This window comes from Podarcis raffonei, chromosome 11, assembly GCF_027172205.1.
Source record: "Podarcis raffonei isolate rPodRaf1 chromosome 11, rPodRaf1.pri, whole genome shotgun sequence".
In the NCBI taxonomy this organism is placed as follows: Eukaryota; Metazoa; Chordata; class Lepidosauria; order Squamata; family Lacertidae; genus Podarcis; species Podarcis raffonei.
This window is the reverse complement of record NC_070612.1, coordinates 14,748,625-14,775,069: the sequence shown is the minus strand read 5'-3', so window position 1 is coordinate 14,775,069 and position 26,445 is coordinate 14,748,625. Positions and strand designations below refer to the sequence as shown.

Sequence of the window (26,445 nt, the reverse complement as noted above, 5' to 3'; positions counted from 1 at the left end):
CCCCCTTGAAATTAATAATATTAATTCTATTACCGCTTTATAATCATCATCATCATCATCATCCTGCTCCTGACGCCGCCGGCCCTCCCCAACGAGGCGCAAGAAGCGCGCAATGGGTGGCGACGCCGGGGCGGAGCGCAAAGCGTAGCGGCAGCTACTGCTGCGGCAGCCGGCCTCGCTTTGCGGCAAGGGCGGGCTTGTGGGCGGGCAGGCCTGATGCAATCTCCCTGCCGGGAAGCGCAATCCCCTTCTTGAAAAGGAAAGGGAAAGAGGCGGCCGCCACCTGTCTGGTTCGAGGGGCGCGCGGCGCTTTACGCAGGAGCAGCGATGTCTTTGGAGATCCTCAAGCAGACGGGCGCGCTGGCCCTGGGTGAGTTTGTGGGGTGGGTGTGTTTGGTTGTGTTTTGGGCAGAGAGAGCCCGGCAGGGAAGCCTTCAGAAAAAAAGGCCCTGGGATCTGGCAAGGGCAGGCGGAGATCCTGTCTCGTTCATAAGCAATAAGAATAATAATAGAAATTATTCACGTTGGGTGAGATGGCGCAGCTGCGGAAAGGGCCCAGGAACAAAAGATGCGCGTCCTCCTCCTCCTTTTGCCATTGTAGCAACTGCAGCCCTGGCCTCGGATGAATGAGGGGCCCGCCATCTCCACGCGTCGGAACCAGATTTCAAGGCCCCGAGGCGTTTGGCTGCGCGCTCCGTGCGCCCTAGACCTTTCCTTCCCCATCGGCAGCTGTTTAAAAAAAGATCAGCTAGCGGCTGGTGTTAAAGGATTTAAATGGCCACTTATAGACCCGCCCTTCTCCCCCTGCTTCCCTTGTGAAGAGGCGCTGCACGCGATTGTATAGGTTTGCTGGTGCCTCGGGGCAGGGGGCCTTTTCTTGTAGTCACCCATTTCCCCTGCCTGCGCTATAGCCACGTCCACTTCTACCCCTTGCAACGCAGGCAATCGGCGCAAGGGAGGATGGGCTTCTCCTGCCGCTCTTCTGTCTCCTTCCAGCCAGCCTCTTGTCGGGAAAAGCGGCTTGTAGCAATGAGTTAAAGAAATCCAGCTTACCAGAGTCATTCTGGAGGGTTGGAAAGTCGGGGTTCAACCTGCCAGACATGTTCTGGTGCATGGAAATGGATCTCCTCCTTCCGTTTTTATTACTCATGTTGGGTGTGCCAAGCGACGTCCAGGCACAAGGACCTGTATTAGCAGGTGTGGGGTGTGGGGTGGGAAGGTATTAAATATCAGATATTTAAGAAGAAGGACCCTCACCATCCCAAAAAAGAGCCTAATGACTCGGTGTGCAAATGGGTTGTTACTGGGGTGAATGGTGGACAACTGGGAAGGAGGACAATTGTGCTGAGTGGATTTCATTTACCGTATTTTTCGCTCTATAACACGCACCCGACCATAACACGCACGTAGTTTTTAGAGGAGGAAAATCCGTAGGCATGCCACCCGTAGGCATTCCCGCCATAACACGCACAGACATTTCCCCTTACTTTTTAGGAGGAAAAAAGTGAGTGTTATGGTGCAAAAAATACGGTAATTCAAATCGATTTAAATCACTAGTCAGTAAGACTTGATTTAAATCTTTTTTCTTCTTTTTTTACAGAAAGACTCATTCTTGCTGGTATAATCTTAATATTTACAACCAGAGGAAGGTTTCATTTTTGGAATAATAAATGTTCAGAGTAGTTTTTACAGTTATATAAAAAATTACTGATTTGCTTATACAGTACTGTTAGAAATACACAGACAGATAATTATGAAATTCTTGTGAGGTTTAATAAGTTAACTTATATTCAGACAACTTCTTCTGCTGTACTTTGTTGGAAGGAGTAAAATAATAATTTGCTTAATAACAATTTAAACAATTTTATTTAACGCAATAACATTAGACCATATATATCCATGTTGGTTAACTGATGTGGTTAAACTTTTTAAAAAAACAAAACGAAAACTTAGACTGAGTTTTAGCACACATGAAAAACTTAAATCCTCATTTCCTGATGAATAGCTTTTGGACTATAATGTAGCTTAAACAGCAAACTACCTTTAGAAAGATTTTTTCCTCCAAAAGCATTTTGTTTTAAAAATCTGATTTAAATAATAAAAATCAAATTTAAATAAAAAGATATTTTTTAAAAAAATCATTGATTTTTATCCACCCTGCAGTTGTGCAAGGCAGAGCTTTGCGCTGCCACATTTTGTGGCAGGCCCTTGCTTGTCATTTTCGCAGCGAAGTGACTGGCCTTTTAGCTGCCTCAGGGTGGCTGACTCCCATTTTCAACCACAAATCCACAGACCACCTGAAGGAAGCTTGTGAGACACAGAATTGGGAGCCCTGCCTTAGGTAATGAGAAGAAATGTTATAGAATCAACTTGCCTCTCCTGCTCTGTAGGTTTGAGGCTGATAGTGCACTTGGGGGGCGGGATTAACTCTCCCCTCAATTGGCAGTGCTAAGGGAAAGTTTTAGTAGGACGCGGGTGGCGTTGTGGGTAAAACCTCAGCGCCTAGGACTTGCCGATCGCATGGTCGGCGGTTTGAATCCCCGCGGCGGGGTGCGCTCCCGTCGTTCGGTCCCAGCGCCTGCCAACCTAGCAGTTCGAAAGCACCCCTAAGTGCAAGTAGATAAATAGGGACCGCTTACAAGTGGGAAGGTAAACGGCGTTCCGTGTGCTGCGCTGGCTCGCCAGATGCAGCTTGTCACGCTGGCCATGTGACCCGGAAGTGTCTCCGGACAGCGCTGGCTCCCGGCTTATAGAGTGAGATGAGCGCACAACCCTAGAGTCTGGCAAGACTGGCCCGAACGGGCAGGGGTACCTTTACCTTTACCTAGCTGCACCCCAAACCTGCACTGTGCTCTTGTTGAAACCCTAAAGCAGCAGTAGTCGATGTTGTTGAATTCCGACTCCTATCATCCCTGATTGATGAAAGTCCTGCAAATCTGGAGGACACTATATTGATAACCGCTGCTCTCTCTCTATATATTTTTAAAAGAAAAATGAAACAAAGTGGTATAGATGTCTTTTTTGTTATCATGTCCTGGGCATCCTCCATATCAGTAGAACATGGCTTTTAGTTTAAAGCAGATAACATTAATATTAGTTTATTTCTATTCCGCTTCCCCTCCCCCCAACAGGGACTCAGGGTGGCTTACAGATAAAATAGGAATAATTGGGGAAAATTTTTAAAAAAATGTCCAGTAGCACCTTAGAGACCAACTAAGTTTGTTCTGGGTATAAGCTTTCGTGTGCATGCACACTTCTTCAGATACACGCATGCATACAAAAGCTTATACCCAGAACATAGGTGCCTAAGGTGCTACTGGACAATATTTTTATTTATTTCGACTGCGTCAGACCAACAGGGCTACCTCCCTGAATCTAGAAGATGAAATAGGAACAGCTAAAGACATAGAGGTGGAGGGGAAAACAGACAAATCATTATAGATAATAAAACCGAAACTGTACAGAATCTTCTTTTTAGAGCCCATTGAAGTCTTTAATACTGGGCTTGTTTGGGAAGGATGGTGCCGCAATAGAAAAGCTTGATTTTGGCCACAGCCGCCTGGTCTGCCTCACTTGGTGAGGGTCCTTGAAGAAGTTTTGGATGCCTTATTACAGGCATCAGCAACCTTTTTCAGCTGTCCCTCAGGTCCACTGTTCCTCAGACCTTGTCGGGGGCCAGACTATATTTTGAAGGTGGGGGGAAAGGAACAAATTCCTGTGCCCCACAAATAACCCAGAGATGCATTTTAAATGAAAGGACACATTCTACTCATGTAAAAACACCAGGCAGGCCCCACAAATAACCCAGAGATGCATTTTAAATAAAAGGACACATTCTACTCATGTAAAAACACACTGATTCCCAGACCGTCCGCGGGCCGGATTGAGAAGGCAATTGGGCCGCATCCGGCCCCCAGGCCTTAGGTTACCTAAAGGTAAAGGGATCCCTGACCATTAGGTCCAGTCGTGACCGACTCTGGGGTTGCGGCGCTCATTTTGCTTTACTGGCCGAGGGAGCCGACGTACAGCTTCCGGGTCATGTGGCCAGCATGACTAAGCCGCTTCTGGCGAACCAGAGCAGCGCACGGAAACGCCGTTTACCTTCCCACTGGAGCGGTACCCATTTATCTACTTGCACTGGCATGCTTTTGAACTGCTAGGTTGGCAGGAGCAGGGACCAAGCAACGGGAGCTCACCCCGTCGCGGGGATTCGAACCGCCGACCTTCTGATTTGCAAGCCCTAGGCTCTGTGGTTTAACCCACAGCGCCAGCCGCGTCCCTAGGTTACCTACCCCTGCCTTATTATATGCTTCCTCCACACCTACTAATGCCATTCTTTTGTGTATGGGTGGAGCTGTTTGGGCTACCTAAGAGTTGTTGCTCAGAGAACGAGTTCATTGGTGGCCATTCCAGAGAGGAGATTAGTACCTTCTTCTCCTAGCCAAGTCTGATCCATCGACAGTCTCCATCTTCAGATGTTGGACTGCCAGCTCCCTTGAGCCTCATCCAGCCTGGCCGGTGGTCGGCTGTGAAGGGAGCTGAGAGTCTTGGGGCCTCCAGAGCAGAAACAGAGGTTCCCCACCAGTTTTTAGAGGTAATAATAACAACAGCAAATAATTTATTTATACCCCGCCCATCTGGCTGGGTTTCCCCAGCCACTCTGGGCAGCTTCCAACGGAATATTAAAATACAATACAGTGGTACCTCGGGTTACATACGCTTCAGGTTACAGACTTCGCTAACTCAGAAATAGTACCTCAGGTTAAGAACTTTGCTTCAGGATGAGAACAGAAATCGTGCTCTCGCAGCGCGGCAGCAGCAGGAGGCCCCATTAGCTAAAGTGGTTAAGAACAGTTTCAGGTTAAGAACGGACCTCCGGAACGAATTAAGTACTTAACCCGAGGTACCACTGTAGTCTATTAAACATTATCGAGTGCAAAGCAACAGTTTTGTGTAAATGGATCTCTGTGTGAATGAATGTGTGCTATGTGTAAGACTCCTAATTTCCATGCCTGCTTTTACAGGAGAGGTCTATGTCTCTGATCGAGAGGGAAGTGACGTTACTGGAGATGGGTCGCAGGAGAAGCCTTACAAAACTGCTCTGAAGGTACCTGACAAGCCCAGTTTTGGTTCTCCCATTTTCTCCCAGGAGTTCACATCCAAGGCCAATCAGTGGGCTTATTCTGTGGGTTACGGCAGCTGGAAAGTCCTTGGTGCAACGGTGCTTGCAGCAGTTTGCACAATGTCTGTGATTGCCTGCTTTGTGCATCCTTAACATTTGTCTGCACAATGGGGTTCCAAAGAGCATTCAGGGCAGCATCCAAATTTGCCAGGCGCATTTTGGGAGTTGTAGTCTGACAGTGCGCTGGCTGCCCCTGCTTTTAGAACTAGCTGTTTTAAAAAAATAAAACAAAACTTATTCCATCCTTTTCTCTTTTTAAAGGCTTTGCTGTCTGCTGGAAAGGAGCCGTTTCCTACGATCTACGTGGACTCACAAAAAAAAGACGAGGTTGAGTATTAATGGGTGTTTTTCTGCCGTTTCCACAGTGAAAGGATTTGGTTTCGATTGGCAGTAGGTTCAGGACAGACAAAATATAGAGTCTGCACAACAACACATAAGAATTTGCAAGATGTAGTGATGGCACTCGCTTAGTTAGCTTTAAAGGGGGATTAAACAAATTGATGGAGGATTAATCAATGGTGACAAAAAGGTACCTGCGACAAAATGTTGCAGTGTGGAGTACTCTGTTCACTATACCAGTCAGCCAGCCACACCCTTTCCCTGAGACTCCGTTATGTTATTTTCCTCCTCCTCCTGCTAATATATTGTGTTTCTGCAAAACTTTGGGGTTCTCTCAATCTTGCTGGATAACTCCTCTTGCCCTTGGATGGTGCAATTTTGACAGTGTAAATAATAGCACTTATTTTCTGAACATTGGGGAAAGGGGATGATGGCTCTAAGGAACTTTTGAGTCATCTGGTTGGCCACTAGATGGACTCTGGGGTTTTATGTAACTCTCTTCTTTACACTTTCGCTTTCTCTTCTTTTTATCTGCCCTAGAGATGGGATACCATTTCCAAGACCCAGTTGAAGAATGTCAAAAAGCTGTGGCACAGGGAACAACAAAAAGCTGAAGCTAGAGAAAAGAAAGAGGTAAGGTTTGCAAACGTTGCTCCTTCTTCTTGTGGCATCTTCAAGACTCCCAGTGGAGGTTTAACAATTCCCCCCAGGGAATTCTGGGAACTGTAGCTCAAATGGGGCCTTAATGCTAACGTTCCCATTGGTTCTAGTGTTCCCAGATCACTCCCCACACGCTTGCTTTCAGAGTAGAGTCTCGACTAAACCACTCTTTAAAACAACCCGCAGGAAGAAGATCTCTTGCGCCGTGAAAAGAACTTGGAGGAAGCAAAGAAGATAATCATTAAGAATGACCCCAGTCTCCCAGAGCCCAAATGTGTGAGTAAAGCTTGAGTGGTTTTGCAGACAACCTTAACCAGCTCTTTTCAGGGGGTGAGGGGAGACCCCTTGTAAATGGCATACACTAGGGGGTGTAGGCAATGTGGTTGCTTCCTTATATTGGTCTCCCAACTCATCCCATCATCCCTGGCCCTTGGGATTGGGAGTCCAACAGTATATAAAAAAGAAAAAGGTAAAAGACACTTGGACAGTTAAAAAATAATAATAATTTATTATTTATACCCTGCCCATCTGGCTGGGCTTCCCCAACCACTCTGGGCGGCTTCCAACAAAATATTAAAATGCAGTAATGCATCAAACTCCCTGGAAAAGACCCTGATGCTGGGAAAGATGGAGGGCACAAGGAGAAGGGGACAACAGAGGACGAGATGGTTGGACAGTGTTCTCGAAGCTACCAGCATGAGTTTGGCCAAACTGCGGGAGGCAGTGGAAGACAGGAGTGCCTGGCATGCTCTGGTCCATGGGGTCACAAAGAGTCGGACACGACTAAACGACTAACAACAACAACAATGCATCAAACATTAAAAGCTTCCCTAAACAGGGCTTAAGTCCAGTCAAAGGCGACTGTGGGGTTGCGGCACTCATCTCGCTTTGACGCTGAGGGAGCCGGTGTTTGTCCATGGACAGCTTTCTGGATCATGTGGCCAGCATGACAAAACCGCTTCTGGTGCAACGGAACACCGTGACAGAAACAAGAGTGCACGGAAATGCCGTTTACCTTCCTGTCTCAGCAGTATCTATTTATCTACTTGCACTGGTGTGCTATTGAACTGCTAGGTTGGCAGGAGCTGGGACAGAGCAATGGGAGCTCACTCCGTTGCGGGGATTTGAACCGCAGACCGTCTGATTGGCAAGCCCAAGAGGCTCAGTGGTTTAGACCACAGCGCCACCCACGTCCCTTGCCCAACAATGTAGCCCAGGTTCCACACCCCTGATTTAAAGCGATAGTAGGAGGTTCCAAACGTTGAATGGGAATCTGTATCATGCATGTTTATAGTCTAGCACATTCAAAATAAACTTGGCTCTCTTTTTTTGAGGTTAGAAACCCAAGTATTTCTAAACATTGGATCATTTGACAAATGCATGGAGGATAAGCGTATATAACAATGGCTTCTAGCCACAGTGGCTATATTCTACCTCCGCTCTCAATGTGCCTTTGAATACCAGATGCTGAGAATCGCAAAGTTCGAAGGGACCCCTTGGGATCATCTAGTTCGACCCCCTGCAGTGCAGGAATCACATTTGGGGAGAGGACTGTTGCACTTGGGTCCATAATAATAAATTTTATTTATACCCCGCCCTCCCTAGCCAAGACCGGGCTCAGGGCGGCTAACACCAGCTATGTAAACAATTGATTAAAATAAAACTTAAAAACGATTAAAATACAACATTAAACTGCAGCCTCGTTTCAGTAGAAACTCAAATCAAAAACTTTTTGGGGATGAAAACGTAAACTCTTCACCAAGGCCAACGATCCAGACTGGCCCTACGTGGGTCAGAAAAAAGCCAGGGAAGTCCCCAAATAGGAGTTCCATCACAGAAGGAGAAAGGAAAAAGGAGAGAGGGGAAGGGGATCAAGTTGATTCCAAGCCAAACGCCAGGCGGAACAACTCTGTCTTACAGGCCCTGCAGATGCCAAATTATGTAAGCCTCTGGATCCATGCCTTAACGCAGATTAAAATCTCTGCTTCAGTCCCAAGCATGCCCTGAAATGGTAGTGGGGAACCCTTCCCAGATCATATGACTGGATGCTTAAAGGGCAACTATCTTCTTTGGCGATCACTCGTACCCAAGTAAGATTGTCTTCCATGAACACGGCTTTAACGAGTCCATAAGTGACTGTGGAGACCAGTTCTGGATCCACATGTCCTTCCACAGTGGGGATATTGGTTTCCGGGCGGGAGTTGATCATGGTGTGGATTTGCCAAGCGTGCCTTCCTCTTAGTGTGTTTCTCCCTTTTCTTCCTGAGTTTGAGTGTCTTCAAAGCCCCTGACACCTTTGGTAAAGGCTGTTCTCCAGTTGGAGCGCTCACAGGCCAGTGTTTCCCAGTTGTCGGTGTTTATACTACATTTTTAAAGATTTGCCTTGAGAGAGTCTTTAAACCTCTTTTTGTTGACCACCAGCATTACGCTTTCCATTTTTAAGTTTGGAATAGAGTAGCTGTTTTGGAAGACGATAAATCAAGCATCCGTACAACATGACCAGTCCAACAAAGTTGATATTGAAGAATCACTGCTTTGACACTGGCTATCTTTGCTTCTTCCAGTCCACTGGCATTAGTTTGCCTGTCTTCCCAAGTGATATGTAAAAATTTTATCAGCATGCTCCAACTTAGGCCTGAACTATTTGAGAGACTGCCTCCTTCCCTACAAACCTTAGTTGTTAAAATCAACAGAAGGGGCCCTCATAGTTCTGCTGCCATCAAGTTTTTTGGGGGGTGGCATTCTCTGTGGTAACCCCTGAGTTGTAGAATTTCCTCCCCACAGAGGTGTTATACAGCTTTCGGTGAATGCTAAAAATGGAACTCTTCAGCACCTGAAACATGTTCCTGCAATCTGTTTTAGCTGTTGTTGATACCGAATTTCAAATGGTTGTAACCCCACCCTGGAACCTGCTGGTGAAGCAGGATTTAAGAAATTTGATGATGGTGCTTTAGGGCTTTCTGTCCTAATAAGCATGCGTGGGGTTGCAGCCGCCATGTGTTAGCTGTGGAAAGTGACCTTGAGTGCTTGTGTCCAGGCAGGCTGCCAAATTTAGCTTGCAGAAATGCATGGAATTGGCTTCCCAGCTCACTGAATCGTTCCACCTCCTCTGGCAGGAGAATTGGATTGGAAAGACTATTTTTCCTTCCACCAAAAAGAGCAGACCAGGAAATCCATCTAGATTTTGACACATTTGAGGTTAGACTCAAACTACCGTATTTTTCGCTCCATAAGACACACTTTTTTCCTCCTAAAAGGTAAGGGGAAATGTCTGTGTGTCTTATGGAGTGAATGCCTATGGATGGCGGGGGGATCCTGCTGCAGTCGCGAGCAGAGGATCCATGGTTCCCCCTCCTTCCCTCCTCCGTGGCTCGCTTTGAAGCAGCAAAGCGGGAGAGGAGCTGCTTACACGGCTGTAAGCAGCTCCTGTCCGGTTGGCTGCTTTAAAGCACATGGATCCTTAGGATTTTTGCATTGGGTCACCCCAAGTTCACCATCAGATCACATAGCATGTCCATGGCTACAGCCTGCACCCAAAAAATCACGCACCCACTGTTGCCTGGGGCTGCAATAGAGCAAAAACATGGTTACAAAGCACGGATCCACATGGATTCTCAGGATTTTTGCATTGGGCTACCCCAAACTCACCATCAAGTCACATGTCTGCGGCCACAGCATGAACCACAAAAATCATACATCCACTGTTTCGCTCAGAATAATTTTTTTCTTGTTTTCCTCCTGTAAAAACTAGGTGCGTCTTATGGAGCGAAAAATACGGTATTTGCTCCTTGTCTTGTGACATAGATTGGTTGGTCCTGATACAAATGGCGAGACTTGGAGTTTTTCTAATGTGTCTTGCTTTGCTTTTCATGCGTAAGGTATTGTAAACGGTATCTGAGGAAAAAAGCAACACACAAGGGGAATTTCTTTTGTATTCTTGATTCGGTGTTAGGCAAGCAATCTGTGTGTATATCTTGATAATATTTTCAAAGAAAAACAACTTACTTGGCTGCTTTCTGACAGGTGAAAATCCGTCACTTAGAGACCCACAGAGGAGAGAGAGTCAAGGTCTTTGGCTGGGTCCACAGGCTGCGTAGACAAGGTGAGTGCCGTGTTAAAAGGAACCAGTTCTGTAAAAGGGGAACAACAAACTCTAGGACCATCTGTAAACTGCCCCTCAAAAGGATCGAAGCCTAAAAATTTTGTGAGAGAACTAGGGAACTTAGTCAGAAATTTCCCAGCATCGTTGCAAAACCTCAAGTTGAAGCTTCCTTAGCGAAAGCCAGTTTAATTTAGTAGACTGACGTAGTTCGTGGTACGTATCTTATCAAAGCAGCCTATCTTTTGTTAAGACTTGGGCTGCTGTTTCAGAGCACTTTCCCCTCAGAAAATGACTCCGTTCTTACCTTGCTTGCATTTAGGTTCTGCACAGAATGTGACGCTCCTTTTTTATTTCATGGGCCTTTCAGCTCCGCTGTTTGCAAACTGAAACCAATAGTTCAGAGCTGCAGCTTTGCACCTCAGTTAGTTTAACTTCCTTGTGAGGGTGTAAAATCCCTGGTGAGCTCTGTAGTCCTTCATATCTGCGCATGTAGGCTTATTTTTATCATGCGTATTTTAAGTACTTTAATACAATACTTTAATGGGGTTGTTGTATTGCACCTTGAATTATGGATGTTTCTATATTTGTGTTTTTGTATTATGCAAACTGCTTAGAAGCCTATTTTGGCATTAAGCGATTAATAATAATAATAATAATAATAATAATAATAATAATAATTTATTTATTACTTATACTCCCGCCCATCTGGCTGGGTTTCCCCAGCCACTCTGGGCAGCTTTCAACAGAATATTAAAAACACAATACAACATCAAACATTAAAAACTTCCCTAAACAGGGCTGCCTTCAGATGTCTTCTAAAAGTCAGATAGTTGTATATTTCCTTGACATCAGATGGGAGTGCGTTCCACAGGGTGGGCACCACTACCAAGAAGGCCCTCTGCCTAGTTCCCTGTAACCTCGCTTCTCGCAGTGAGGGAACTGCTAGAAGGCCCTTGGAGCTGGACCTCAGTGTCCGGGCAGAACGATGGGGGTGGAGACGCTCCTTCAGGTATACTGGGCCGAGGCCGTTTAGGGCTTTAAAGGTCAGCACCAACACTTTGAATTGTGCTCGGAAACGTACTGGGTGCCAGTGTAGGTCTTTCAGGACCAGTGTTATATGGTCCCGGTGGCCACTCCCAGTTACCAGTCTAGCTGCCGCATTCTGGTGATAACATAGTGATAATAGCAGGCTCCTTGACTTAACTTGTTTCTTAGATCACCCTGGAAGGCTTGGCTGGTTAGGACTCGGCTACATTAGTTTAAAAAACAAAAAACAGCTTTTGAATGCATTTTAAACATGCAACAGCAGATGGAGCTGGAGAGCAAAAAAATAATTCTTTGCAATTTTTCGTAACCTTTTTTCTTTTGTTATAACAATTTAATTTCTGACTTATTTATAATGGGGTTTTCCCTGTGTGTAGATTCATCCTTAGTTTCTCTCTTCCTTTCGATCTTCACACACTACATTTGACGAGTGTACAAGCTGTGTACACAGTAGGCGAGCTGCACAAATTAACAAGTATAAACCCTTTCCCCCACAAGCACTTGTACCTGTGTTCAGGATAATATGTGAACAAGCCTGTTCTCTCTTTCTCTCCATACTTCTTTCACATTCAGTTCCAAGCTCTTCTCCACAAAATAAAATCATATATGTATTTAAAGTGTCGTGGGACTTCTCTCTTCCCCACCCCCTCTGGAAATATTTATCTTCCCTGTTTTGTTTTTTAATAGTAAAATAGTTTTGATGGTTTGGGATGGAAGGGGATGAAGGATGCCTTTCAATGAAAGGAAATTTAAATTCTAACACTTAACGCTTCTTTTTTGCTAGGGAAGAACTTGATGTTTATTGTATTAAGAGACGGCACTGGATTCCTTCAATGCGTCTTGTCAGATGAACTGGTAAGCTACTTTGAAGTGTGTGTATCTGTGTGCGCGTGCGCACACTCACACACACTCTCTCCACCCTTCTCTCTCCAACAGAAACACACACACACCTTGCTTTTACTCTTCTTCCACTCCCAAACCCCCAGGGCCACAAGTTAACAAAGAGAAAATACAGAGAAAGTGAGGCTGAGGAGGAGGTCTGGGTGTGCAGCATCTTTGAGTCCCTTTGATAGGCCAAGGATGATGGGAGTTGTGGTCCAGCAATGCGGTGCAGCCAACATTTAATAATGTTAGGGTGTGGAAAGTTTAGAAGAGGACCCATTACGATCCAGTCCGTCCCAGTTCTGGAGTGCTCTGTCCTCAGAATCTGGCGGCCCACCGGAAGTTGAGTAGGCCGAGACTGCAGCGATAATCCAACACAGTGCATTACAATCGCTAAAACAGGCAGGAAAAAAATAATTAAGTGGTCCATCAAGATCTCTTAAGACCCTCAGAAATCTTCAAGCAGTCTGGTGAGAAGAAAGTTTGGGAACCACTAAGAGAAAACAGAAGGGAGCGATGGGACCTGACGACATTCCGTTCTCAAACGGAATTCTATGGCTCAAACATGGCTGCCCCAAGTTCTTACATGGGTGCGGCCATGTTTTTCTTCTTCTATACAGTTCCTTCGGAGAGCAATGGAACATTGTCAAGTTCTCTTTCTCCCTGGAGGAACTTTCTCTGTTCAAGGTGAAAATGGCAGTAGGAATCTCAGTGTGCTAGCTCCTCCATGATACCTGGGGTTTTGCAGAACAATTAAAAGGGGTGAGGGGGAGAGGCAGCGCTGAAACCTGCCTGGACTCGGGATCTGATCTGCGTCATGAATCTGCCCCGATCAAATCAGACGAGTCGTCTTTGGAATTCACAACCTATGGATTCCTCCTCTGTCCCTAAGCAAGAGACAACTCTTGGCTCTCGTGATGAAGCATTCTAAGTGTTTCCTTGGGAGTGGTGTGCTCCCATCTTCTCTTTATAAAAACAAAAACCAGTAAAAGCCTAGCCCACACAGCCTGAATTTCCTCCTCTGTTTCTCTCCCTTCTAGTGCCAGTGTTACAATGGAGTTGTCCTCTCAACCGAGAGCACTATTGCTATCTATGGAACTCTCAACCTTCTTCCAGAAGGCAAACAGGTGAGTAAGGGAGTCTGCATGCTCTCTCCTTGCTCCTGCCAAGGGAAGGGCTCTAGCTGGAAGGTGGAGAGTTTGCTTTGCATTCCAAAGGTCTTCCATTTGGCATTTTCTGGTCGGGCTGAGGAAGCCCCTTATCTGAACCCCTGGAGAGTCACTGCCACTCAAAATGGCCTCCCTGTTCTGCAGGTAGTAGGGAATGTTTGTTTTTTGTTTTAGTTTAGGGAAGCTTTTAATGTTTAATAGACTATTGTATTTTAATATTTTGTTGGAAGCCGCCCAGAGTGGCTGGGGAAACCCAGCCAGATGGGCGGGGTATAAATAATACGTTGTTGTTGTTGTTATAATAGTCATCCTCTTCCAAGCATGGTATTGCTCCAGGAGATGATCGGACAGGCTTTGGAAACCAATAGAGATTTGCGATGACATGGCTGGCCTTTGTTAAGTTTCAGAAGTTGATTGTGTGAACTGATTTGCTGTTGGTGTTTTTTTCTTGTGAGAAACATGGTGATTGGCAACTGCCACTGTTGTCTCACAGCTGGAGCATTTCTGGATAAGGTCTCAAAGTGTCTGTAAAGCCACGTTCGATTTTGAGGCTCTGTTCAATGTTTTGAGAGGGAGAAGAGTGCTCAAGACTTGCAGTTTCTGCCGCTAGCAGCTGGAAGTAATTTAGTCCCAAAGACCATAATTCTGTTGACTGTATAGCTCTGATGTGGAGATGGGAATGCAAACAAATGGGTTATATGGGTTATCTTGGTTTCAAAGCCAGAAATACAGCATGTATGGCGGTTAAGTGCTGCTGTAGCCCTGTGTCAACATCACACGTGTTATTCACCTGCTAAATATATTCCTTGAAAGTTTCTCTCCCCCCCCCCCACAACACCGCGCCATCTCAAGAACAAAGGACTGCCAGGCTGGTTAAATGGGATATTATCAGGAAAGAATTTTGATGGCATTATCCCCCAAGTCTGGTTTTTCCATTGTGATACATAGATTTCAGTAATAATATAATTTATTATACCCTGCCCATCTGGCCAGGCCTCCCCAGCCACTCTAGACAGCTTCCAACAGAATATTTAAAACACATTAAAACATCAAACATTAAAAACTTCCCTAAACAGGGCTTCCTTCAGATGTCTTCTAAAAGTCAGGTAGTTGTTTATTTCCTTGACATCTGCTGGGAGGGCGTTCCACAGGGCGGGCGCCACTACTGAGAAGGCCCTCTGCCTGGTTCCCTGTAACCTCGCAGTGAGGGAACCACCAGAAGGCCCTCGGAGCCGGACCTCAGTGTCCAGGCTGAACGATGCAGGTGGAGACGCTCCTTATAAATTCTTAGGAAATGAAATCTGTAATATATACCAGCAGGGGGAGCTCGTGGAGTAATCTAGAGAAAGAATTTAATTTGCCTGAGAAATAACGCCTTGGCCTTTGGGATGTGTTTAGTACCAGCCATGTTGTATTATTAGCTCAGATATAAAGAATAAAACAATGCAAAATCATACTGTCAGGGGCCGCCTCCCACACCCAAGTTCTTGTTTCCTGAATCTCCGGCTCCATCTGCACGGTTGATTTAAAGTAGTACCATACCACTTTAACAGTCTCTCCCCACAAAGGAAAGAATTCTGGGAGCTGTAATTTTTGTTAAGAGTGCTTGGCACTCCCTATTCCCCTCCCAGAGCTACAATTCCCAGATTTTTTTGGGAAGAGGGACTGATGGACAAACCACGCTGAAAACTGTAGCTCTGTAAAGCGAGTAGGGGGACGACCCCCATCCTCTCCTGATCTTTGCACATTTAACTTAAAGACCTGCAGGAAGAGTCTTACAACTGTGTTCAACTGATTGGGAAACCTGTTTGCAGGAAGGTTTCAGCCTAACACGGTTAGAAATCCCCCTTTGTGGTCTTTTGCATGAAGTTCAGGAGAAGAGAAAGGGTTTGTGTGGACCTTGGAAGGGCTTGCAGGTGTGTCCCTGTCCCATTTTAATCTCTGCATGTGGATTTTGGACCACCTGATGTGCTGCTGTTTGCTGGTACAGTGAGCCTTGTTGGTATTGAGTTGCAGGTGATTTTAACAGAGCATAATTATTTGTGCTCCCATCTCTCTCTCCCTATGCGCACACCCAACCATAGGCTCCAGGAGGCCATGAGCTGTGTTGCGACTACTGGGAGCTCATTGGCCTGGCTCCCGCTGGTGGGGCTGATAACCTTGTCAATGAAGAGTCAGATGTGGACGTGCAGCTGAACAACCGGCACATGATGATTCGAGGAGAGAACATGAGCAGGATCTTCAAAGTGCGCTCCGTGGTTGTCCAGTGCTTCAGGGATCACTTCTTTGACCGAGGGTATTATGAAGTAAGTAGATCTGCTGCTTTGCTGATCTTAAAGGAAGGTTCTCCAGTCTCTGGGATCCCCCTTCCCACTCAAAGAAGTACACCTGCAGCCTTTTATAAAGTTATTATTAGCTCTTTTTTTCTCTTCTCTTTTCTTACTATTTTCTGTTTAGATTTACAGTCGTACCTTGGATCACAAACGCCTTGGTACTGGGATGTTTTGGTACCCAAACACCACAAACCCGGAAGTGATTGTTCCAGTTTGCGAACATCCTTTTGGAACCCGAACATCTGACAGGGCTTCCACGGCTTTTGATTGGCTGCAGGAGCTTCCTGCGGCCAATCAGAACACGCGATTTGGTTTTCAAATGTTTTGAAAGTTGAACAGACTTCCAGAACGGATTCGTTCAACTTCCAAGGTACGACTGTAGTTTTCTTTTTAATTGTGATGTAAAAAGTTTTAATAAAACTTTTTTTAAAAAGTTCTTCTGTATTAGATTTTTCTCTTGCTTTTGATACCGCAGACTACTTCTGTCCTGTTCTTTCTGAACTGTACACAAAGAATCCAACATTTAGCTCTCGGGCTTAAGTTAGTTCTTCGTAAGGGGGCAGGAAATGGTGTTACTCTGTACATGCATAATCTCATTTCTGCTTCCCTTCTAGGTCACCCCTCCAACGCTGGTCCAAACTCAGGTTGAAGGAGGCTCCACTCTGTTCAAGATGGACTATTTTGGCGAAGAAGCCTTTTTGACACAGTCCTCCCAGCTGTATCTGGAAACTTGCATCCCTGCCCTGGGAGACACTTTCTGCATTGCCCAGTCCTACCGAGCTGAGCAGTCTCGGACCCGCAGGCATCTGGCTGAGTAAGAGACCCTTTTTGTGGCAGAGCTGGGGAACCTTTTATAGCCCTTCAAATATTCCTGAATTACAAACCCCATAATCCTCAGCCCAGTGAATGGCCAGGGGTGGTGGGAATTGAACAGAAAGCCTGCAACTTGCACACACACACACACACACACACACACATACATTTAACTTGTGCGCGTTCAGATTTGGCAAAACAAAACAAGAAAGAAAATTAAAAAGGGGTTGAGTGTTCAGGAAAAAAGACGTTGCCACCTCCCATTGACTATGTACAATTTTGGTTTTAGGCATGATAATCAGAAACTTAACCCCCATGTCTGTTACGGGCTTGCTGTAGCAGCGTCAGGAGGGCCAAAGATTCCTCACACCTGATGTATGGGGCAGAACAGTGCTGTAGCATGGGTTGCCAGTGCCCAGGGCAAGGTCAGCACCGCCAACTGATAAGGCTAGAACAAAGGGGCAATCATTCGGCAACCTACCAAAGTGGGACGGGCTTGGTCGGGAGTGGTTACCTTTCTAAAGCTCATGCAGAGGGTGTCCTAGGAACCGGACATCTCCCAAATCTGCTCCTCAGTCCACCCACACGAACCTTGGGAGATTTTCTGAGTGAGGGGGAGGGCATGCCATTTTTTATTATTGCTGCTTTCTTCTTTTTCTTTTAATAATAACAATAACAACAACAAAACAACAAATTTTTAATTATACCCAGCAGCTAACACCAGTAAAATTACAATTAAAAAAACCCCAATTTAAAATACAGGTTAAAATATAATTTAAAATGTAGCTTCATTTTAATAGTAGCCCATAGATAAGGGGAGGGAAACATAAGGGTCAGACTGAGTCCAAACCAAAGGCCAGGCGGAACAGCTCTGTCTTGCAGGCCCTGCGGAAAGATGTCAAGTCTCGCAGGGCCCTAGTCTCTTGTGACAGAGCGTTCCACCAAGTCAGGGCCAGTACTGAAAAGGCCCTGGCTCTGGCCCTAGTTGAGACCAGTCTAACCACCTTGCAACTTGGGACCTTCAAGGTTTTGTCATTTGTGGACCTTAAGGTCCTCCGCGGGGCATACCAGGAGAGGCGGTCCCGTAGGTACGTGGGTCCTAGGCTGCATAGGGCTTTAAAGGTCAAAACCAGCACCCCTAAGAATTTTGCGCAGAGTCGTTTTGTGCCATTTCAGAGCAATTAGGAAGTGGCCTGCAGGTTGTTAGCAACAACTGACTGTTGAGCACTTTGTGTGTGTCGACTTAAAAAAAAAAAAAGTATTTGACCGACTGAGGTCATGAGGCTGAGTTGCAGAGGCTTTTGGGCCTAGCCTTGTCGGCTTTTCATAGCTACGTAGAAGGGAGAAGTTCAGTTCAGGTGGCTCTTCCCACCTCTGCAGCAGCGCCACGAAGAGACAGGTACCTGCCTATATTTAGAATTGTGAGCCACACTGAGTCCTGTTTAGCGCAGTTCCCATGTTGTGATCTCAGTCTAATAAGCCACTGTTTGTAAGGCTGTGTTTAAAGAAAAGGTGCTCAGCTGGTGCTTTTGTCGTGTTTGACTCTTCGTGACCCCATGGACCAGAGCACGCCAGGCACTTCTGACTTCCACTGCCTCCCGCAGTTTGGTCAAACTCCTGCTGGTAGCTTCGAGAACACTGTCCAACCATCTCGTCCTCTGCCGTCCCCTTCTCCTTGTGCCCTCAATCTTTCCCAACATCAGGGTCTTTTCCAGGGAGTCTTCTCTTCTCATGAGGTGGCCAAAGTATTGGAGCCTCAGCTTCAGGATCTGTCCTTCCAGTGAGCACTCAGGGCTGATTTCCTTAAGAATGGATAGGTTTGATCTTCTTGCAGTCCATGGGACTCTCAAGAGTCTCCTCCAGCACCATAATTCAAAAGCATCAATTCTTTGGCGATCAGCCTTCTTTATGGTCCAGCTCTCACTTCCATACATCACTACTGGGAAAACCATAGCTTTAACTATACGGACCTTTGTTGGCAAGTTGAGGGGAAGCAGTTTGCAGGCAATAAGACTGCAAGTTCCCAACGTGTTTTATATTGAAGGCGTCAATGTTCTCCTGCAGATACACACACATTGAAGCAGAATGCCCTTTCATGACCTTTGAAGACCTGCTGAACCGTCTCGAGGACCTTGTCTGTGATGTAGTGGACAGAGTCCTGAAATCCCCAGCGGCTGACATGCTTTATGCCCTCAACCCAGTAAGTGGCAGCGTGGAAAACAAAAGTTCTCCTCTTTTTACTTCAGCGTCTTTGCTTCTAAATCTTCAGGGGCCCAAGGCAACCCAAAGTGACTTACAACCAGAGCTTTTTTCCTAAAAAAATATGTTTAAGGGTGGTACTCATTTTTACTTGAGAAAAGCACCATCAAATCGGGGTGGGAAATGAATACAGTAAATGGACAAAAGTACAAAGAACATGCATTACCTCATATTACTTAGTTGACAGCTCACAGTAGCTTCCATATTGGCATGAGGTTGTTTGCACTGACATCTCATATTGAAACACTGCCCCTCAATGAGGCCAAACTTTAATCAGTAAAACACCACACATCCACATTCCACACTGCTTCACACATTAAACGCTCGCTTCCACCTGACGCTCTGGAGACACCAGAAAAGGAAATGAGGCCGCCATCGGGAGTAGCAACAGAACTGACAATTCACCGTGCTAGAGAAGAAACTTTTTTTTTTAAAATTTCTTCTCCCATTAGATTCACAAAACTTTTAGGGGTATGCGTACCCCTGTGTGCTCCCCAGAAAAAAAGCACTGCTTACAACCCAAAGAGACCTACTTTATACTGTAAGCTGATCAGAGCTCCCATCTTGTGAGGATGGTTGGGGTACAAAGATGATGAAATAAATGTGTATTGTTTTAATTATTATTATTAAGTTACTTGTATACTTTGGTCCGGGACGCGGGTGGCGCTGTGGGTTAAACCACAGAGCCTAGGACTTGCCGATCAGAAGGTCGGCGGTTCGAATCCCCACGATGGGGTGAGCTCCCATTGCTCAGTCCCTGCTCCTGCCAACCTGGCAGTTCGAAAGCACGTCAAAATGCAAGTAGATAAATAGGTACCGCTCTGGCGGGAAGGTAAACGGCGTTTCCGTGTGCTGCTCTGGTTCGCCAGAAGCGGCTTAGTCATGCTGGCCACATGACCTGGAAGCTGTACACTGGCTCCCTCGGCCAATAAAGCGAGATGAGCGCCGCAACCCCAGAGTCAGCCACGACTGGACCTAATGGTCAGGGGTCCCTTTACCTTTATACTTTGGTCCACAAGCTACCATAACTTGCCTTTGCAAATGGTTGCTTTTGGGATACTGTGGTCTTCCTCAGGCCTTTTCCTTCCTCTGTATTTGCAGAACTTTGAGCCCCCGAAGCGCCCCTTCAAACGGATGAACTACACAGATGCCCTTGTATGGCTGAAGGAAAATAATGTGAAGAAGGAAGACGGCACATACTACGAATTTGGAGAGGTGAGCCTCTTGGTTCCTTGTTCATCCTGCTTTTGTCCACTTGTGTTCCTTCGAAATCTATTGCATTACTTGCTAAGTGTTCCGTGTGGGGCTGCCATGCAGAAGAAGGCTGTTTGCAGACCTGGGCAGAATTCTGCATCCAAGCAGTTGACCAGGAAGGCCAGTTAAATGGAATACGTGACTCCCAAGTTAACAACAGCTACACTGGCTTCCAGTCCATTTCCAGATGGAGTAGATAGCAAATGCAGTTCTGTGTTTCCACTTCAAGTCTCCCGCTTCTTTTTAAGGGATTCCCCCTCAAATATTGTATTGTATTCCTGTAAACTATGTAGGTTCCCCTGCCCCCCCCAACCTGCTGATGCCTCTCTCTTGTAGCTGTTTTACCTCTATGAGGCATATTTGGAGAATGAGTTTGCTATTAGCCTATAGCAGCCTTGCACAACCTTGCAGATACTTGGGATTCGAACTTGCATCAGCCCCAGCCCCAATTTGCTTCTCGGCTGCCGGGTGATAAGTGGTTTGAAGAGGGAGTCTGGCATGTATATCTAAGCACATATTGCAGGTAGAGGAACCCCCAGCTACAATTCCCATCATCCCAAGCCATGCTTCCTGTGGGTGATGGGAGTTGTAGTTCTGCAACACCTGGATGGCCAAAGGTTCCCCACACACCTGATTTATTGGTTGCCTAGTCAAAACAACGGGCGTTCCAAATCGCAAGCTGAGTTTGCAATCTCTATATAAATAAGTAGCGGCAAGTAATGTGAAATGCCAGGGTGACTCGAGAAACAGTTCCCTTGAGCAGGGAAGTGGCTTAATAAGGGGAAGCATGGCAAGAGGTGTTCTTAGGCAGTAGATGAGCTAATAATAAGTCTTGTTCCCTGTCCGTAGGATATTCCAGAGGCCCCCGAGAGACAGATGACGGACGCCATTAATGAGCCAATCTTGCTGTGTCGATTTCCTGCTGAGATAAAGTCTTTCTACATGCAGCGCTGCCCTGAGGATCCCCGCCTTACTGAATCTGTCAGTTTGCATTCCCCGCACATATCCCATGCAGGGGCTAAGCCTGGGGAGGGACGGAGCTGTTAAGACATCTTCTTAATGGGTGTTTTTGCCCTCTGTTAAAAGGCTGCGTAGATATATTTTAAGAGAGGTGTTAAAGGGTTAGAGGGTTCTCGCAACCAATGTAATCATTAGAACAGAACACTCCTCTTGAAGCAAGCCTTGTTTTCCAGTTGTTTTAACTACATTAAGAGGCTGGTGTACAATGTCACTGAGCTATACTTGAAGGAAGGGTTTTCCAAACTTGGGTCTCTAGCTGGTTTTGGACTACAACTCCTGTCATCCCTAGCTAGCAGGACCCAGTGCTCAGGGATGATGGGAATTGTAGTCCCAAAGCAACTGTGGACCCAGGTGTGGGAAACCCTGCTTTTTAAGGGTTACATCACACATGCATGAGCATCCCTTGATTTCTGGCACTTGCTGAATGAGGTCTGGTCAGAACAGTCTGCAGAATAGAAGTAGTAAGACTGTGTCACGTCAAATTGCAGGTAGGAGACTCACTATGTGTTTTGAGTGTTCCCTGCATGTAGTAATTTAGCACATCGGAGAGAGCTATGTTAAATTTCTTTCTGATGGGCTCGTTTTCTACATGCAGGGAATCTCTTTTGAACTATGGTCCAGCCTTTAGCACCACCTCCACCTGAAGTCTTGAAGTGATAAGAGCTTAGAATTCTGCCACTCAGTTCTGTGTAGAGTAGCTCTTACTCCATAGAAGAAAAACCATTGTATCTAGTGACACATAGGTTCTAATCTGTGCTGGCTCCTGTATATAATCCTTTGATAATCTCTGCTGGCCTTTGTGGTGCTGAGTGCCTTCCATCAGCTTTAGATGATGGCCCAGCTGTGTTCCTGTCTGGACTGGGATAGCATAAGTACTATCATTTATGCTCTGGAACCTCTAAGATAGATAACTGCAGCATATTATATGTGGGGCTGCCTCTGAAGACTGTTCAGAAACTTCAGCTGGTGCACAATTCAGTGGTCAGGTGGCTCACTGGAGCACGATGGTTTGAGCATTTAACACAAATCCTGGTCTGACTGCACTGGCTGCCAATTAGTTTCTAGGCCCAAATTCAAAGTGCTGGTTTTGACCTATAAAGCCATCAATGGCTCAGGACCGCAATCCCTCAAGGACCGCCTCTCCCCATATGAACTGACCTGGACCCTGAGATCATCATCTAAGGCTCTTCTTCACATACCTCCTCCATGAGATGTCTGGGTGGGGGGGGGGCAACACAAGAAGAGGAATGTTTTTGCTTGGCAGGGAGAGGAACTGTACTTTCAGTCCAGTCGTAGGAAGTCTCCAACCCACCTGGGAGCCACAGAAACTGGGTTTGAGGAAACGCCTGGTGGGCCACAAATGGTCCAGCAGCTAATTAACTTGATCCCCTCCCCCTCTTTCCTCTTTCCTTTCTCCTTCTGTGATGGAACTCCTATTTGGGGACTTCCCTGGCTTTTTTCCCGGCCCACATGGGACCAGTCTGGATAGTTGGCCTTGGTGAAGATTTGACATTTTCATCCCCAAAAAATTGTTGATTTGAGTTTCTGCTGAAATGAGGCTGCATTTTAATGTTGTATTTTAATCAATTGTTTTATACCTGGTGTTAGCCACCCTGAGCCCGGTCTTGGCTGGGGAGGGCAGGGTATAAATAAAATTTATCATTATTATTATTAATTATCTGGCTCTTGCTTAAACTGTTCAACATGCTTCGTCCTGCCTCTTTTTAGGTTGATGTGTTGATGCCTAACGTCGGCGAGATCGTTGGAGGCTCAATGCGTATTTGGGACAGCGATGAGCTGCTGGAAGGCTACAAGAGAGAAGGGATTGACCCCACGCCTTATTATTGGTACACCGACCAGGTGCGTGTTGATGGTCTTGTTCCTTTGGCCAACTGTTGCAGCACAGCCACCATGCTCAAACGCAACACGTAGAGTCGTAGACCAAGGCAGCAACAAACGTTTGGCAGGCCAGTTAGTCTTTAAAGGGCTTAAAAGTTGTTGTTTTTTCACATTTCCCACCTGGCTTTATGTTTTCTGTGTACAACCAAGCCAGAGGCAGTGATGCGTCTAGGATGTTGGAGCAAATTTGATGAGGATAAATCTATCCCCTGATCTTTTGCGCTGGGAGTTTTCCCTGGAAAGGGTGTCTTGCCTATTTTGGACCCCACATACGGCCATGCCTCTTCATTCTAAACCATGTCAATGCATTCACAAACCCATAGCATGCTGGGTAAGGAGGATGGAGGACTGAGAGGGGAACTAATGCTCCTCCCTCCTGGCAGCTGCTGCCCTCTCTTGCGAACTGCTACTGCTGCTGCTGCTTCAGATTCTTCTGAATTGCAACTTGGAGGGCTCATCTGGCAGGAGGAATTTGAAACTCTCTCACTTAGGGGCTGCCTCCTTTTTCTCCAGCTGCTGGGTGACCCAAATGGTCGTGCTTGACACATTGTACGTTGCAGATGGCTGGTTTCTGTGGCGGGGGGGTGGCTCCCCTACTCCCCCACCCCACTCGCCGAAGGAGCAATTCGTTCCGATTCGTGCAATTTCCCATTGCCATTCCTGACACGGAGTTCTGCTGTGCGGCCTCAACTGTAGCGTTCAAAACCTTGGGGAGGTGTTGTCTTTCCTTAACCTGTTTGTTTCATAATTTGCTGAACTGACGCTGGTTTTGAAAATGCCGTGCGTCTAGGGAGCGTGGGCCGATCGGGCTGATCTTAACCCCAGCCGGTGACCCAAGGCAGCAGCACGTCAGGGCTGACAGAGGGGTCTTAGGTGGAGCGCAGGGGGCGGGTTTTGTTTGTGATTGCCAGCGCTAGGCAAAAGCTTGAGGTGCTGGTACCCTCCTAACTGCTCGCTTTGGTGCCACCGCACCACTTCTGAGGATGGACGGGGGATATAAATGCAAATACCCGACCATAAGATGCACCTAGTTTTTAGAGGAGGAAAACAAAAAAATATTCTGAACGAAACAGTGGGTGTATGATTTTTGTGGCCACAGACATGATATGTGATTTGATGGTGAGTTTGGGGTAGCCCAGCGCAAAAATCCTGAGAATCCATGTGGACCCGTGCTTTGTAACCATGTTTTTGTGCCATTGCAGCCCCACGAAACAGTGGATGCTTGATTTTTTTGGTGCAGGCTGTAGCCATGGACATGCTATGTGACCTGATGGTGAATTTGGGGTGACCCAATGCAAAAATCCTGAGGATCCATGTGCTTTTACCTCCCCCCTCCCAGGCAGCCTCCTTTATCACTAGAGTCCCTTATCTCCCTCCGATAGCTTGCTGATCAGCTGCGCAGTGGCTTTGTTTCAACACCCCCTTCCCTCTTTCTTAAAAAAAAAAAGCACGATCTGTTTTTTGCCCCTGGGCAGTTTGGCTCCAGGGACCACGCATTCGCTCCATAAGACGCACAGACATTTCCCCTTACTTTTTAGGAGGAAAAAGGTGTGTCTTACGGAGCAAAAAATACAGTGATTTTGGGTATGCCGGCACCAGGGCACTGCTCTTGGGATCAGGCTGCGAGATGGCTGGAGACAGGCGTGTTTGTGGGTGTTCTCTCCACCTGTCCGTCCGTTGAGTGACTTGTTTCTTTTCGTTTGGCTTTGCAGCGTAAATACGGCACGTGCCCTCACGGTGGCTATGGCCTGGGCTTGGAAAGATTCCTCACCTGGATCCTGAACAGGCACCATATCCGGGATGTGTGTCTGTACCCACGCTTTGTCCAGCGCTGCAAACCTTAACCAATGTTGCTCTTGTGGCCGAAGTCCAGCAGTCTTTAAGCAAAACCCTCCTCCCTCCACAGAGCACATCTCATCATCCTTATAAAGCCATCCTGATAGGAAATCCAAGAAATCAACTTCTTTTCCTTTTTCTACCTCCCAGCCTTTTCCAAATGAGAATCTGGAAATTTGAATTGCAGTCCACCGATTTCAGAAAACCCTTCTCTCTCCCCCTTGCCCAGATTTTCTCCCCTCATCAATCCTGTTGATATATTTTAACTTATTGATTGCTAGGATAAACAAGCAGTGTGCAGTACTTAAGAACTGCACTTCCGTAGCAGCACAGAGCCTATAAAATAATGGGGTCGTTTGGTATAAAGGAGCCAGAAGCAGGGTTTTGAAAAGGGGATATTTGATTTTTCTCCCCAAAACAAAATTCATTAGTAAGTGTACAATGTAACATAATATAATATATATAATACAATAATCTGGGATAGTGTACTGCTACCCTGAGGGACAAACTAAGCCCCCCAGCTATTTTGGCCGTGGTCAGTGGCATCCAGTTTAAACGTTTTCCCAATCCCAACATCAGAGTTTGTAAGAAAATCATGCCATCTCCATTCTTCAGGTAAACAGCTGAAATGTAGAGATGATACTGTTCTCCCCAACAAAACACTCAGCTTGGCAGAGTGACTAGAATGATAAAAGCATTACAGTGTAAAGAACTGAGAGGAGAACTAAACTCTAGATACCTTTTACCTCCTTCCTTAAAAATTTTCAGCCTGAATTCTTAGAAGTGGTGGCTGGGCAGAAGGCAGGCCCTTTAACTCTGCCTTGAAAAATGTCTTCATTAACAAAATGCTGCCCTAAAGTTACTACAGCTCTAAGCCATAGCAACCTACTATTCCCTAATGGGTGAGATTAGGGTGGAGAATATGATGGTCTTTTTTCTTTTAGCCTTTCATGTGAAAATCCTGTGTACCTCTTGTGTGGTAGGATATTCCCTGCTTTGGACAACAGTGAAAAATCAACCCTAAGCAATTGTACCCATAAGGATCCCTTCCTGCCACTGTATTTTCATTATATCTGCATTTTGAACATGGCACTAATTGATGACTTCACTTGCCCAAGTAAGGATGGCTGCTGTCCAGACTCCCAGTTCCATCAAAACGTTTTCAGCAAATGTTCTCTTGGCAGAAGCCTCCTGTGTTTCACACTCGGTTAAGTTGCTTTTCAACATGCCTTGTGTTACGTAGTTCAGAAAGATGGTCTGATACAGCTTGCATTCCAAGAACCCCAGGAACTGAAGTTTTGAGAAGGTCCTTTGATCCTTCTCGGTTTCTTGCTTATCCTACCCACTGAATGTCTTGGGTTTCTTAGGAAAGAGGGGCCAACTGAAAATTAGAGGAGCTTTCAGGTGATGAAGCTGACTGACGTCTTTGTTCCTCCTCTTTCCAGCAAGTGTTATGAAAATGGTTTTTAGTTATCAGACTAATTTAACTGGAGCAAAGTACGGTGTGTGTGTGTGTGTTCTGGGTTGTTGCTGTAGGACCTTGCCTGGTCAGATTTCTCTTATTCTTCTCACTGTTACATTTCTGTGATGATTGTGCATGCCTTGTTTTCAAAGCTGGTTGGATCTCGCAATCAATAAATTCATAGCACTGGA

At 46.1% G+C, this 26,445-nt stretch overlaps 1 protein-coding gene across 1 annotated transcript; it reads left to right on the top strand.

The window, feature by feature from the left end:
- The first annotated feature begins 176 nt into the window (after positions 1-176).
- NARS1 (asparaginyl-tRNA synthetase 1) lies at positions 177-26,445 on the top strand. Its single transcript, XM_053408909.1, has 15 exons — positions 177-370; positions 5,025-5,107; positions 5,444-5,509; positions 6,062-6,154; positions 6,368-6,457; positions 10,205-10,283; positions 12,112-12,182; positions 13,250-13,336; positions 15,463-15,684; positions 16,326-16,525; positions 18,589-18,724; positions 19,885-19,998; positions 20,887-21,018; positions 22,786-22,917; positions 24,669-26,445. The coding sequence occupies exons 1-15, from the start codon at positions 328-330 to the stop codon at positions 24,798-24,800; spliced, it is 1,680 nt and encodes a 559-aa protein (XP_053264884.1). The 5' UTR covers positions 177-327; the 3' UTR covers positions 24,801-26,445.

What these genes read in the sequence shown, in the direction of transcription:
- NARS1 (XM_053408909.1), top strand. Translation starts at nt 328, where the DNA reads ATGTCTTTGGAGATCCTCAAGCAGACGGGCGCGCTGGCCCTGG. An exon ending in GACGGGCGCGCTGGCCCTGG is followed by an intron (nt 371 to 5,024) that starts GTGAGTTTGTGG and finishes CTGCTTTTACAG; the next exon opens with GAGAGGTCTATGTCTCTGAT. An exon ending in ACTCACAAAAAAAAGACGAG is followed by an intron (nt 5,510 to 6,061) that starts GTTGAGTATTAA and finishes TATCTGCCCTAG; the next exon opens with AGATGGGATACCATTTCCAA.